Source organism: Phodopus roborovskii, unplaced genomic scaffold (assembly GCF_943737965.1).
Source record: "Phodopus roborovskii unplaced genomic scaffold, PHOROB, whole genome shotgun sequence".
In the NCBI taxonomy this organism is placed as follows: domain Eukaryota; kingdom Metazoa; phylum Chordata; class Mammalia; order Rodentia; family Cricetidae; genus Phodopus; species Phodopus roborovskii.
Window position 1 is genome coordinate 4,138,711 of NW_026125052.1, and position 15,401 is coordinate 4,154,111.

General features: G+C 38.5%; 1 protein-coding gene across 1 annotated transcript in view; it reads left to right on the forward strand.

Annotated features, from left to right (window-relative positions):
• Positions 1 to 15,401, forward strand: part of Hsf5 (heat shock transcription factor 5) — a 40,500-nt gene that overhangs the window by 2,348 nt on the left and 22,751 nt on the right. Inside the window, exons 2-3 of the mRNA XM_051190169.1 lie at positions 3,795 to 4,169; positions 13,888 to 13,985. Of these exons, the coding sequence (XP_051046126.1) occupies positions 3,795 to 4,169; positions 13,888 to 13,985 (473 nt within the window). The remainder of the gene's footprint in view (positions 1 to 3,794; positions 4,170 to 13,887; positions 13,986 to 15,401) is intronic.

The following is a 15,401-nucleotide window of genomic DNA, read 5'->3' on the forward strand; positions in this document are numbered from 1 at the left end:
TTGGAAAAGTCATGCTTTTTGAGTGTGTGGAGTGTGTGAGTATGTTTTTTAGGCATCTCCTATTTTCTCCCTGTTGTTGTGTATGGAAGGCTGTTATCCATTGACTGTACATAGTGCAGTAGGCAATTGTGTTACTGCTTCAGGTGTAATGTAATTGTTTTGTAGTTTCAGGGATACTGTTGCAGCTTGTTTCCTTATGTGTGCCAGGGTCCTTGGCACTTCTAATTTTCCTCACCTTTTTTTTTTTTTTTTTTTTTTTTTTGCCATTTTAGCTTTAGGGTACAAGGTCTTGGTATGTAGACTAGGTTGATTTTGCCGTCTTCCCAACCCAACCTCCCAAAAGCTGGGATTATAGACATGTGCCCCCCCCCAACCCCCCACCACCAACCCCCCACCCCACCCCCCGGCCAGGCTTCCCACACCTAATTTTCATTTTACTTCAACTTGCCTCGGTTATATGACTGCTGCTTCCTGCCTTCCAAAACCTCCTTAATTGTAGAATGGTCTATTTTAGGGCCTAGTCTTCCAATCTAAATCCACTAAGTTAAGAATATACTTGATAAACAGTGTAAAAGGTCTGAGTTGTTTTGTTCTTGTTGTTTTTCCTTTTTCGTTAGTTCATTTATGTTTGTTTTCACTGGCAATATATGTTACACTGGTCAAAATGAAGTTTAAAGTCTGGGAAGCAGATACTCTTGTGTGAACATACAAGCTCTCCATAAGCCAATGGGAGGGTTCTCTAATGGAAATGGTTAGTTTGGTTTCATTTCCATAAAAGGAAAAGAATCTTTGCAGTCAAAATCCATCATACCCCACATTTCCAGAATTCTGAATTCAAATATTGCCAAATATACCTTAAAGATCTCCTGAAGACATGAATATGGTGGTTTATAAAGTTGGTCACAGAGAGAGTCCTATTACCTAACCCTTAAAGGAGTAAAAATGAGCTAATGTGTCTTTGTTCTTTAAGAAACAAGTTGAAGTAATGACCTTCCTTTTAATACTTTGAAAATTTTGTCATTTTGTATTATGGTCATATTCATCCCTTATTCCCTCCCACTCTTTCCAGATCTACTCCTGCCAATGTCATGTCCTAATATATATAAATATATATATAATATATAAAACTGAGCCTAATTTACTGTATTTATTTATTTTAGTTATTTCAAGACAGGGTTTCTTGTATAGCACTGGCTATCCTGGAACTTGCCCTGTAGTCCAGGCTGGCCTCAAACTCACAAAGATCTACCTGCCTCTGCCTTCTGAGCACAGGGATTAGCAGTGTGCCACTACCACCCTGCTCTGGATCTAATTTATACTTCCCATGTACTCATGGGTGTGGGGTCATCCACTGGAGCATGATTGACCCTTTAGGGGCCACAGCCTTAAATAAAACCGACTCTCCTTTCCCCAGAAGCCATCAACAATAGTGAGGATGGCCTTCTAATTCTGACAGTATTCTCTTACCCACCCCCCACCCCTGACCCTTGAAATAGGGTTTCTCTATGTAGCCCTGGTTGTCCTGGAAGTCACTCTGTAGACATTATGTTATCAGCATCTAAAATAGGTAATTGTTCATCACTCAGAACTTATCACCCGAGAAGCAGAATTGTTTGTTTGTGTATTGGTTTCTTGAGACAGGGTTTCTCTGTGTAGCCCTGACTATCCTGGAAATGGCTATGTAGACCAGGCTGGCCTCAACTCAAAGAGGTATGCCTGCCTCTGCCTCCTGTGTACTGGGATTAAAAGCATGCACCACCACTACCTATGAATTTATTTTTTAGTTCCGATTTAAACTACATTTTTGGAACCCAATTAGGATTTAGCAGCCTGTCTCTGGAAATCCCAGAAGATTTAGTAGGCAACGTGTAGTTCTGGCATGTAAAGCATCCGAGGAGAAATCAGGTAGGAAGGGAATGGGGGTAGTTGGGATGTTCAGAAACACATTTTGTGAAAAGTACCAGTTTCTTTAGGAAAACCAGAATTGTCAGTGGTGAGTTTAAGGCATGTGACTATAAGAAACTGTTAAGCAACAACATCATAAAAGCTGTTCTTTGTGCTTCAGAGGAAAACTTGAGGTTTTTGGTTTTGTTTTGGCAGTACTGGAGATCAAACCCAGAGCTTCACACATGCTAGGCAAGTTTTCTGTCAATGAACTGTATCCCTAGCCAAGCAAAGTTTTTAAAAGATCAATAATTTGAATACTTTTTAGTCTTCTAAACTAGAGTTTTTCTTTTCTTCATTCGATAGAGTGCCTGATTTCCCGGGATCCAGAATTTGTATTGTTGGTATTAATGCATATATTTGTTTATTCTTGGTGTTATTGCTTTATTTGCTAAGGGGAAGTTAATTGCTATGGAAATAGAATGGGATATGTATAATGTCTTGATTGGTTTATAATTTGGTTATTTGAATTGGTAGATATTTGAGTGACATCTTTCAACATGTAGCTTAGCACTGAAGTCACACATAAATTAAGTTTTGTCTTTAATAAAGATTAGCTCAATAAAGTAAATTGCTTAATCAAATGATTAGTTTAAGAAAGCATGTTTGAAAGGAAATTGTGAGCCACATACATACTCAATGGATAATATTTTTCTTACAAGAATTACAGACCATAAAGTAAATCCAGGCTATAATATTTATAGCCATCCTTTTCTTAGTATATACTTTTGTCCTTTTCCTCTCATTCTTTCTATCTGATTAGATAAGGAACAACAAACGCTTGTGTCAGAGTCTCTGAGATTACATATCTGAAGTTTTAATCAGTGCTTGGTATGATGCATGTGCAAATCAAGTGTTTGAAAGCCCCTGGTATCTGGGAAAGGTCTCTATTAGAAACCAAAGAAAAAGGAAGATGATTCCAGGCTTGCACTATAGCTCAGTGGGTCAAGTGTTTGCCTAGCATATGCAAATCATATGCAAGGATTTGATCCCCAGACTGGAAAAGAGAGGAAAAACTCATGAAAAAGGATTGCTTGCTTGATTGATTGAAAAGATGAAGAAAATCAGATGAAAGTTATCAAGCCTGACTTTCCTATAAGAATTTTTTCTTTTTGTTAAGCAGAATGTGGTGGCATATGCCTTGAATCCTAGCCTAGCACTCAGTTGGCTGAGGCAGGGCAATTGCTTCAATGCTTCATTTAAACCTGGGCTGTGTAGTGAGTAATCAGGCCATGTTAGGACAACATAGCAAGACTGTCTCCAAAAATTAACTACATAAATATAAAATAAATAAATCAAGGGGCCAGTGAATTACTGAACTCGATCTCCCATAACCCACTTGGTTGAGGGGAGAATTAGCTCCTGAAAGTTGTCCCAACAGCCACATGCATGCTGTGGCAGCCATGCTCAAACAATAAGTAAATAATTAATCATTGCAATAAAGAAATAAACATAAAAGTAATTAAGAGGGAGCAAAGGGCATTATATCTCTCTGTGGCTCGTTAATGAACTCTTACTTGCTCTGAACATTTCTTTTATGTGTGTAGTAGAGAAATACTTTCCTACTTATTAAAGTTCCTGCCTTAAACAAATGCAGGGAAAATTTCCAGTTTTGACCTAATTTGAACACTGGTGGTTGGCCACTTTACCTTTTATGACAGTCATATTGAGGATCACCAAGAGTTGGTTATTCTTTTTCAGTACTGTATTCTGAATTTGTTTTTGCTCAATTCAACATTCTGTTGTGTAGGAAATAGCTGGTAGGTACACAGCTGCATAGTTTTGTCTTTTGGTTTACTGTCTGATGGTGTATTGTAAGTTTGTAAATGTGTTCTTCCTCTTTTATGCAGGACCAGTGGCTGTAGGACAATTTCACCGGTCATTCCGGCGAGATAACTTGTCTCCTTATTCCTACGTATCAACTTCTTCCCACAACCACAGCACTTTCCCTCTGAAAGGTTTAGATCGAACCCCGATTCCTCCTAGAACATGGCAGAACTCCCTTGGAATGCACCCTGGACAAGTGGAGACATCTCCCACTTTTTCAGAAAAAGGGGTTCCATTTCCTGTACTGCAGAGATTTCCAACTGAGGTTACTTATACGCTGCAGCCCAGCGCCACATCTGTACACGTTCAACAAGGTCCTCAAACAATGGTCAGCTCCTCCCAAAAATATAGTAACTACACACCCTCGGCGCAGTACTCCCAAGCCTACTATCCAACAGGTAGGAGACATTCAAGTTCACTGGCTTCTATAAAGGTAGTTTATAAGAACATCTATATTTTTGTAGCATTTTAATCTTTATGTGCTTAACAAATAGGAATATTCATTTAAAAAATGTCAATGATTTCTTAACCAGACATATTTTTAAACACTATCTAGTGATTATTAGGAGCTGGAGAGATGGCTCAGTGGTTACGAGAGTATACTGTTCTTGCAGAGGATCCTAGCACCCATGTCTGGTGGCTCATAGCCGCCTGTAACTTCATCTCCAGGAGAGCCAATGCCTCTGGCCTTCACACACGCTCATATCTCACCCTCACACATCCCTAATTAAACATAGAATAAATCTTACATACACACACACTACACACACACACACACACTCACACACACACGCATATATACACATATATATAGTTTCATCTGTTCTTAAGAATTTTGAGAATCTGTTACCACATAAAGTGTATATTTTCAGCCAGGCAGTGGTGGTGCATCCCTTTAATCCCAGCACATGGGAGGCATAGGCCAGCCTGGTTTACAGAGTGAGTTCTGGACAGGCTCTAAAGCTGCACAGAGAAACCCTGTCTCAAAAAACAAACGAACAAACAAAAGGGGTATATTTTTGGTGAAATGAAAATTCTATGTCCTCAAAGTGTATTCTAGTTCTGAAATTAAGATTTAGAGCCCTGGGAGGCTGGAGAGATGGCTCACTGGTTAAGAGCACTGGCAGCTCACACGATAGCTCACAACTGTCTGTAACTCCAGTTTCAGGGGCTCTGACATGCAGACAAAACACCAATGTACATAAAAAAACAGATTTAGTGCCCTGGAACCTTACTTTTATTCTACTATTGTTGTAATGTTTACTTCATCTTGTTTTAAGATTTTTTTTTTTATTTCACAAATGAGATTACCTCATAATCAAATCATTTCAGTATTTTGGTAATGAAGCTTAGTAAGAGCACATACTCTTTGAAAATTAAATCCTTAAAGTGTGATGAATAGTAGAGCCCTGCACCATTCACTCCAGCCAAGTAAGAACTGAGGAGTAACAGACAAACTGACAACTGTAGTCGTACCTTCAACCAAGAACATTGAGGACAGGCTGATAGATTCCAAATGCTAGGGAATCTATTGCTTCTTGGAAAAAGTTTTAGTATTTTCAAATCTTTTTTACAAGATAGTATTACATTCTACTTTGTAGAAATAGTGTAGCAGTGGTGTGTTTCATCATGTGTAGTTCAGTGTTTTGACATCAAGACAAAATTCATCCTCAATAACCACACTGCACATACATACAAAAAAATTAGAAAATTCTCATAATGTTTTAAGTAAGTTTATAATTGTGTGTGTGTATCATTCATAGCTAGCCTGGGCTGTATGTGGCCAGTGGCCATGAGTTGGACAAGCCTGCACAGTGAGGCAATAGACAGGAGACAAGAGTCAAAGCTTTCAGAGAAGACAAGAAAGGGAAGGAAGAAGACATTTCTTTCTTTTATGAATTAAGAATCTGGGAGCACTGATTTTTGTCAGTTTTGCATATCTAGAAAGAATCTCTGAAAGGGTTTTCTAGGCCATTTTAACAAAACAAGAAAAAGGAATATAAGCTAGAAAAAGAAATAATCTATTGACTTTAAAATTGTAAATGTGGTGGCTGTTCTGTTTGTGATAGTATTGCTTTCTGACTAATGACATCTAAATATATGGTTTTTCTATTGACTCGTTGCATTTTACCTGATATAAATTTCAAAGGTACTGTTCTCCTTTCACTAAGTGTCCAAGTTGAATCCAACTTTATTTTCAAGATGGGTATGGTGGTGCACACCTTTAATCCCAGCATAGGCAGGTGGGTCTCTGAGTTCAAGGCCAGTCAGGGCTACACAGAAAAACCCTGTCTCGAAAAGCCAAAATCAAAACCAAAAAACCTTTCTTTTAGTTTGTTATAAACTTGTAAGTTAATATTTATCTGGAAGAGTTCAAGGTAAGAATGTAGGAGACATTCAGAGCAAGGAGGGAGTGGCTTAATAATGGCATTCTTGCCACACCTATGAGGAGGCCCGGGCTCCAGCCCAGCCCTGAGGAGCCAAAAGACGCGTGAACGAGGGAGGGCTACTGTCATCGGGTGAACGAGGGCTACTGTCATCGGGAACATCACCACACATTGTGTTGTTTGCATTTTGTTTTGTCAGCATTTAAGAAGGATAATTTGAAATGACTAAAGTGTCTAAAATTATAAGAACAATAATTCTCGTGAGAGCTTCCTCACTTGATCTCAGCCAAAAGGCTGAGAAGTGGTTTTGATGGCTTCTAGTACATGACATGAAGTGAGTGAAACTGTTTGCACATTCTGAAGCACTTTATAAATAGAGCTGTATTGTTAAATATAAGCTGTCTGCTGTGGAAAAGAGAGTTCCATAAAAATACCGTGCATTTGCCTAACTTCTCTTCATAGGGTAAAGGATACAAGATACTAAGCAATATAATCACTCCTTACTGAGGCCCTATTAATGAACAGCGTTATGAACAGCCTCCTCAAGCTAAATCAGCTGTTAGTACTGAAAGGCAAGGCAGCCCCTACCACATTTGAGTAGATTACAACAGAAAGACTGAGGAATGCTCATAGTCCAGTTCCTTCAAAAACAAACTATTGTGAGCTGAGGCTTAAAGTTTTAACAAAAAATAAATAAATAAATAAATAAAATAAACTTCTGAAAATAAGTTGTGAGGCGCTGGAGGGATGGCTTGATGGTTAAGAGCATTGGCTGGCTGTGTTTGCAGAGGACCTGGATTCGGTTCCCAGCATTCACATGGTGGCTCACAGTCATTTCTAATTCCAATTCCAGGGGTTCTGCTACCCTTTGTTGGTTTCTGTGGCCAGGGGAAAAAAGCTGTGTGTTTTTAACTCTGGCGTTCAGGAGGCAGAGGGAGCCATGTCTCTGAGTTCAAGGCCAGCCTGGTCTATACATAGTGAGTTCTGGGACAGCCAGAACTTTATAGTAAAACTCTATTGCAAAATAAATAAATCAATAAATAAAATAATTTGGGTAAAAAGTACACTTGGAGTTGGCCTCTTTAAATAGTATGAGTACCAAAATTTCATAATTTCTATAGCAAAGCCAAGAACATGTCATCAAACTGTCTAATAAAATGATCATCAGAATCTTTTTACATTTATCCCTCCTTTGGAGCACTAATTTTCCTTGCCTAGCACATTTTTAAATTCATAAGTTTTCAAAGGCAAACTGTTGTATCTGGGGTTAGTTGATCCTGGCTTGATTCTAACCCCTCTGTTATTTTCAGTGTGATACTACAGTCTGCCTCTTTTGTAGAAAATGTTCATTTTAGGCCTTTTAATTTTACTTATTTTTACTATGTATTTAAGTATGCCTAATATTCATCCATCCACATTTACCTATCAAGTTCTGTGTTAAGGATTTTTTTTCTTGACTAACATGCTGAATTGGCTCAAAATCAACTTTGTCTTCTTTTCAAAATTATTTCTTTCCTTTCTGTGTGTATATATGTGGTATTTGTGTGTATGTGTTCAAATGTGTTATGGATGTGTATGCATGTATGTGCACATGCATATGAAGGACAAAGCTTAATGCTGGGGAGTTTTTCTTGATCACTGTCCAGTTTATTTACTGAGGCAGGGTCTCTTCATGATTGGCTAGCATAGCTAGTCAGCATGGGAGGGATCTTCTGTTTCTGCCTCCTGACTGTGGTCCTGGGCCTTCTTTTCAGCCCCCAAAGTTACATTTGTAAGGTCAAAGTATGGTGAATAACAGATTATAGCTGTCCTTAATCTCATTGTAAAATGAATTACCTGTGACCAGGCACTGTTCTAAGAACTTTCCAAATATTAATTCATTTAATTCTCACTTCCTTAGAAGATTGATTTTTGTCATTTTATAGATGGGGAAACTGAGGCACAACTAGTAAGTGGCAACTGATGGAGAAGCCCAGCCAACCTGACTCAGACTCAGTCATTGTTTTTTGTTTTTTTTTTTTTCTTTTTTTGCTTCTACCTGTATTCTTAGAAGAGAAGCTCCCCCAGCGTACATGCACTGTGTGTGTGTGTGTGTGTGTGTGTGTGTGTGTGTGTGTGTTTTGTTGTTGTTGTTGTTTTGCTGTATTTCTCTTTTAGGGGAAATCTGGTATTTCTCTCTGCGAGAGTTTGCCCTTGTCATGTGCTGTAGACAAGGAAGAAGTTGATGGAGAGATGCACCCTTGTTTACTGCTTGTGGCATTGGGACTGCTCTGGATTATTAGTTCATTCTACCTGAAGAAAGGAAACGTGCTCCAGAAGTTAGAGTAGGAAGGCCAGATTGGGAGCTCAGGCTGGGTAGAGTGGCTGCTTTCAATGTGTTTCAGTATCCTCTCCTCTTAGCCTAGTCCTTGATTAATATTCTGTTGAGTGCTGTGGATTTGTTCTAGTTCATTTAGTCATCTGATGTGGTCATAAATGGGTTATCGTAATTCTCAATTTATTATCCTGTAAGGAGGCCATAAGAGTTTGGGCTAATAACTGAATAATACCCATAATAGGTTTTATAAAAATTAAAACATGACTAACATGCAAAGGATAAAATACTTTAGCCCATATGGTAGTACACACCTGTAATCTCAGCACTTGAGATGTAGAGGCACTTGGTTCTGGGATTCAAGGCCAGCCTGGGCTACATGAGACACTGTCCCAAAAAGCAAACTTGCACGCCTGCACACGCGCACACTCACAGGATAAGAGCTGAGGAGATGGTTCAGCAATGTAAACATGAGGACCTGGGTCTGGACGCCTAGCATCCACATAAAATGCCCAGTGGTATATGCTTGTATACCTGGAAGCAGAGAAAGAGGAACCCTAGGGCTTGATGGCTAAGTTTAGCTGAAACAGTGAGCTCCAGCTTCAGGGAGACAGCCCCTCAAAAACTGAGGAAGAAAGAGATGAAGGAAGATATTTGACACCAATCTGTGGCTTCTACACACAGACACACGAGCGCGATAAACATTTTCAAAATTAGCTTTTTAAATGAGGCTAGTAACTAATACTATAAAGGCTAAATAATTTGTGTAAGTATATGCCTTGGGGCCTAGAAAGATGGCTCAGAGTTAGTGTAGAAATGCCTGTAACTCCAGCTTCAGGGGCTCCAGTACTCCCTCCATGGACACCTGAACTCACATACAAACCCACATAATTGAAGTAAAATCTTGAAATACAAGATACATAAAATATTTGAATATTTTTATTTTAAATAGGTTTTTCATTATTTAAAATTGTGTTTGAATTGGTCCTTGGGCAAAAGAGTTGCTTATAAGGATTATCATCATCATTATTTGAAATAGTTTCTCATGTTGTGGCTCTGGTTGGCCTGAAACTCACAGAGGTCTCCCTGTCTCTGCCTCTGAGTGCTGGGATTAAAAGCTCTCATTGGTTTTTATTTGTGTGTTTGTTTTTCCAAGACAGGGTTTCTCTGTGTAGCCCTAGCTGTCCTGGAACCAGGCTGGCCTCAAATTTACAGAGATCTGCCTGCCTCTGCCTCCCAAATGCTGAGATTAAAGGCATGGCACTTTTTTTTTTTTTTTAAAGCATTTGGGGTATGGGGGCAAAGAGAGAGTGTGTTTGGGTAGAACCTAGGCTTTGCACATGCTAGATAAGCACTGTATCATTGGGAAATTTTACTTTCAAAAGGTTGCTTTTTAGTTTTTCAGTCCTTCATGGTGTACATGCACATGGAGTATGGAGTTATGCATTTCCCCAGTGTGGTTATTATGCTCAGATACAGGGTAGCACTCACAGAAAAGAGGGACTTGTCACCAGGAAGCTCTTTATTTCCCATAAGAAACAAAGCAAAAGCATGCCATCTTTATAATGAAATGTATATGATCAAACTTTAACTCTTGTCTGTGACACTTTACATCAACCGCTACCATTAGGCATTCCCAGAACTTTTTGATTTTCCCAAACTGAAAATTAATACCTATTAGAAACTAACTATCCATTGCCTCCTTTTCCATCCCCGGCAGCCTGCCATCCTTCCTATCTGTGAATTTGACTGTTCTGGATAGATATCTCGTATAAGTTGAGTTATGTAATATTTAATTGTAAAATTGACATTTTTAAATTGTATAGTTCGTTGTCAGTAACTTAACTGTATTGTGAATTATTCACTACATTCACTAAGTTGCCATTTCCAAAGCTGCTGTCATTATCCAAATCAAACTGTACTAAGCAGTAGCTTTTCATTCTCCCTATGTTCCACTCCTTGGCAGTATTAATTTTCTGTCTATGAACATGACTACCTAGGGCCTGCATATAGTTATATAATGGTTACCTTTGTTACTGGCATATTTTGTTCATCATACTTTTGAGACAGGGCTTCTCTGTGTATCTATTGCTGTCCTGGAAGTCACTCTGTAGACCAGGTTGGTCTCTTACTCACAGAGACCCACCTGCCTTTGCCTCTAGAGTGCTAGGATTAAAGGAGTGCACCACCCCCAACTGGCCTCATCAGATATGTTAAAGGTTCATCCAGTTTGTACTGTGTGCCAAAATTTTCCTTTTTTATTCCTTTATCTGTTGAAGGGTTCTAGGTTGCTTCCACTTCTGTAGACTGTTGCTACTCTGAATATGTGTATAGTATGCCCTTATTTTTTTAAGACAGGATATTGCTGTGTGTCCCAGGTTAGCTTCAAACTCAGAGACCTCCCTCCTGAGCTTCCTGAGTATTAGGAGTCAGCATTACCATTCCCAACTTAAAAATATTCTTTTCAGACTAGTCAGTGATGGTGTGTGCCTTTAATTCTGACACTCGTGAGGAAGAGGCAGGTGGATGCCTGAGTTCAAGGCCAGCCTGTAAATTCCAGGACAGCCAGAGCTACATAGAGAAACCCTGTCTCAAACAACAACAAAAACCCTAAATATTCAGATTCCTATTTTCATATATTTTGGGTATACAGATGCACATCCACTATACCAATATGTTCTACATCCTATCATAAGTTGAAGGTATATTAAAATGCATTTGATACACCTAACATTCAGAACTTTCATAGTTTAGTAGGAGGGCTGCATTATAGGATATTGGCTATTGGAAGCTGGGGCTCACTGTTGCTGCCCAGCCTCTCAGGAGTAATGAGCTGTGGAACAAGATAAGGTTTCAGTGTGTGGTTTACACTGAATGAGTATCATCTTTATACCATTGTAAAGTTGAAAGATTATTAAGGACTGTATCATTCCCAGGAGACTTTTTCTTCACCATGAATGAAAGATTAGCACTTTAGTTGCTATAGTAACTTAATCTTGAAATTAACTGTATTATTAAATCTACTGTTTCTTTTGAGCATTTATGTGACTGGACATTTTCTCACTATTAACACTGTGCTGCCCTGGAGTAGATTCATATCTGGAACATTGTGTTTTAAAATTATTTCCATAGAGCTGGGCATGGTGGTGCATGCTTTTAGTCCTAGCACTTGGGAGGCAGAGGCAAGCGGATCTCTGTTGAGTTGGAAACTAGCCTGGACTACAGAATGAATTCCAGGACATCTAAGGCTGTTACACAGAGAAATCCTGTACTGGAAAACAAAACAAAACATAACAAAATTATTTCCATAAGATAAAGTACAAATGTGTTTGCTTCACATGTAGTGAGGGCAATGGTTTTCAGTAATTCTGATTTTTTTTTTTTTTTTGGTAATTCTGAAGTTTTATTACTGAGAAATTTAAAAATGCCCTCTACTCTTGTTTGCATGTGAATCCTAGTTTGTTATGTACAGTTTTTTCCTTTTTGTTTTTCGAGACAGGATTTTTCTGTGTAGCTCTGGCTAACCTGGAACTCACTCTGTAGACCAGGCTGGCCTCTGGTCTACAGAGCTAGTTCCAGGACAGGCTCCAAAGCAATACAGAGAAACCCTGTCTCAGAAAAAAATCAGCTATCAATTCTATATAGCTAGCTATATTGTACTTTTATTTCTCCAACAATTTTTTTGGAGAAGATTTTAACACCAAAATATTTAAACAGTAGGGTCATACTACTGAAGTATTAGAGAAATAAATGTAGTCTTTGCATTGTTTATTTGTAATGAACCATTGCTTTCAGTACAATTAGGAGACAATTACCTGCAGCTCTTGACGAGGTCTTTTCTGCCATTGGTGGGCTAGGTTTTCCTTAGTAATAACTGGAGGGGGAAAGTCCTTTCTTCCCAGTTTGGACACCCCTGCAGATTCTCCATAGTTAGCTATTTGTGGATGCACTTTATTCCCCAACATATTTACTCTGTCAAATACAGGAGAAAATGGGTCCATGCTAGAACATCCAGCCTTGTTATGGTTGACAAATTTCTTAATACCTGAGTTTTAGTTACTTACTTTTTGAAGTCATGTTAGTCTGATGGGTTTGATTAAAAAAAAAAAAAAACATATGAAGCATCCACCATTGTGTCTGAAGCATGGTAAGCATTCAATCCGTATGATCTTCTGTTTACCCCAAAGGTATGATGATGTAACTGAGTCTCACCCATTCTGGAGAGACTCTAGAAAAGAACTTAGTCTAGTAAGACTGACTGGACCTGTAAGGTAACTAACTGTTCCTGTACAAAAAAGTTCCATCTGTTCTTGGTATCTAAACCATAAAGTTTTTATGATGTATTTCTGAGTTCATTACCTAGTACTACAAAATTTTTTTCATTAAAATATTGGCTGCTACATTTATTGATTGCTGTCATTACTGTCCTAAGTGTTCTGTGCATGCTAGTTCGGTTATGTTGTTCCTTAACAACCATGACAGTAGGTTGTTATTATCCCTGTTTTAATGGAATGTAAACAGTGAGACTTGAAGTAATTAACCATGTTCGTATTTATAAAATACCAAATTATAGAGCCAGGCTACAAAACCAGGCAGGTTGAATCCAGGATCCACATTCCTAACCACTTGTCAAAATGCCAAAAAAAAAAAATATATATATATATATTTTTTTTTTTGCATGTTTCTCTACAAAACACATCATTTAATGGTAGATTGGAGAATATATTTACTTATTTTACTTTTAAAGCACTTCCTCTCCAAATAGTTGTTAAAATGATTGAAACAGTTATTTAGGAACTACAAATATAATTTGCTGGGTTTAGTGAAATGAAATTACTTTCATTTCACATTGGTTAGAAAAGTAACAATATGCTTAAGCACTACAGAATCAGTTAGTGGCTGGGGATGGAGTATGGTTAGTAGATACTTGCCTCCTGTACAGAGGCTTGATCCCCAGCGGTACATAATCTAGGTGTGGTAGCTCATGCCTGTAATCCAAGCTCCTGAGAGGTAGAGGCAAGAAGATCATGAATTCATAGTCTTATTTAGCTACAAAGTGAGTTTTTGGCCAGCCTAGACTGCATGAGACCCTGTCTCAAAACAACAAAAAAGAAATTTTATATATATATATATATATATCCCTTTAAACATTTATTACAGCCAGATATAGATATACATTTATAAACCCAGCTCAAGAGGAAGAAAAATAAAGAGGACACAGGAGTTTACGATCAGCCAGGGGTACAAAGCAATATCTTGTCTCAAAAAGCAATAAAAAAATTAAACATATTATCGAACCATGGTTCTTTTAAAAAGCAATCAGCAGCACCCACTTTTTTTGGTGTGTGTGGGTGTGGGTGTGGCATGAAGTGTGTTCTTTGAACGCTATCTTTTGTTTTTTTAAATGTGTTCCAGCTGTGCTACAGTGCTGTTCTCCTTCCACACACATGGATGCCCTAAGTAGTTGTGTCACTCCTACTGCCTCTTCCTATGCACACTGTAACTACTTCCAGGTAAGATGATCGCACACACGGTGCTTGGCAATACTGTTCATTTAGCAGATTTTCAAATTAGAAGCCAGATATAAGCCGGGTTTGTGGGCTGTTTTCTGTAAATGAAAGTTGGTGTGAAGCTGCCTCAGTATTATTCTTGGCTAGCATTGTCCAATATAGAAGCCATTAGCGTCATTGAACCTTTTTGTTTCTGGGCTTTGCTTTCCTTTTTTGAAACAAGGTCTCACTCTATAAGCAAAACTGGTCTTAAACTCGTGATCCTTATGTCTCCACCTTAATGTTGGACCACAGATGTGTATACCACCAAGCCCAGCCCACATGCGGCCTTTTAACTTCAAAATACTAGGCTAGGGATTTAGGACCCAGTACTGGAAAAAAAAAAAAATGAAAATTTAAAACTCTTTCCATAGCCACACTTCATTTTAGTTGTTTAGTAGTCTTGTGGTTAGTGGTCGTGAAACTGCACCAGAGAAATGCAGCGTTTACATTGCTGCTGACAGCTATTTTGTATTGTACTGTTATAGGCTCTTTCAAGGTAAGGTGAATACCAGAAAAACTCAAGGTATCCGAAATGAGAAATTTAATAGCTGGCCCCTTCAGCCTTGCATGTTTTAAACACTGTACTTCACGTATCTTGTCAGTGTTTCTTATGTCTTGCTTTGATATAAATGATTTATATTGATGTTTTTAGAATAAGATTTTTGCTATGCATTTAGTGCTATAATTCTTTTTTGTTTGTTTTTGTTTTATATTTTTTCTTATTTTACATATCGATTGCAGTTCCCTTTCCCTCCCTCCCATGACCCCCGATAGTGCTATAATTCTTAGAGGGAAATTATGGGTTTGCACAGACAATAATCTAGCTAAAATAGCTTTGCTTTTAAGAGAATTTGTGTGTGGGGGAGGGTGCAGTGCTGGGGATTGAACCCAGGACTTTACATGTTAGGCAAACATTACAACCAGCCCAATAGAATATTTTCCTAGTGAACTTAGGGTACTCCAAAAGACATGAGAGCATGGGAAGTAGATAATCAAACTATTATTTGAAGAATATAGAGTCTGATAAAGGTGGGTTAGCTAACCTTGTCCTTTTTTTTCTCTTTTTTTTTTTTTTTTTTTTTTTTTTTGGGCAGGTAAGGTTTCTATCTATAGCCTATGCTGTCCTGGAACTCTCTATGTAGCCCAGGCTAGCTTTGAATTCATGAAAATCATTCAGCCTCCTGCATGCTGGGATTACAGGTGTCAGCAACCACATTTGGGTTAGTTGGCTATTTTGTTTGTTTGTTTGTTTGCTTCCGTGTATCCCTGGCCATCTTAGAACTCACTCTGTCCAGGCTGGCCTCAAACTCACAGAGATCTGCCTGCCTCTGCCTCCCAAGTGCTGGGATTAAAGGTGTATGCCACCACAGCCTAGCC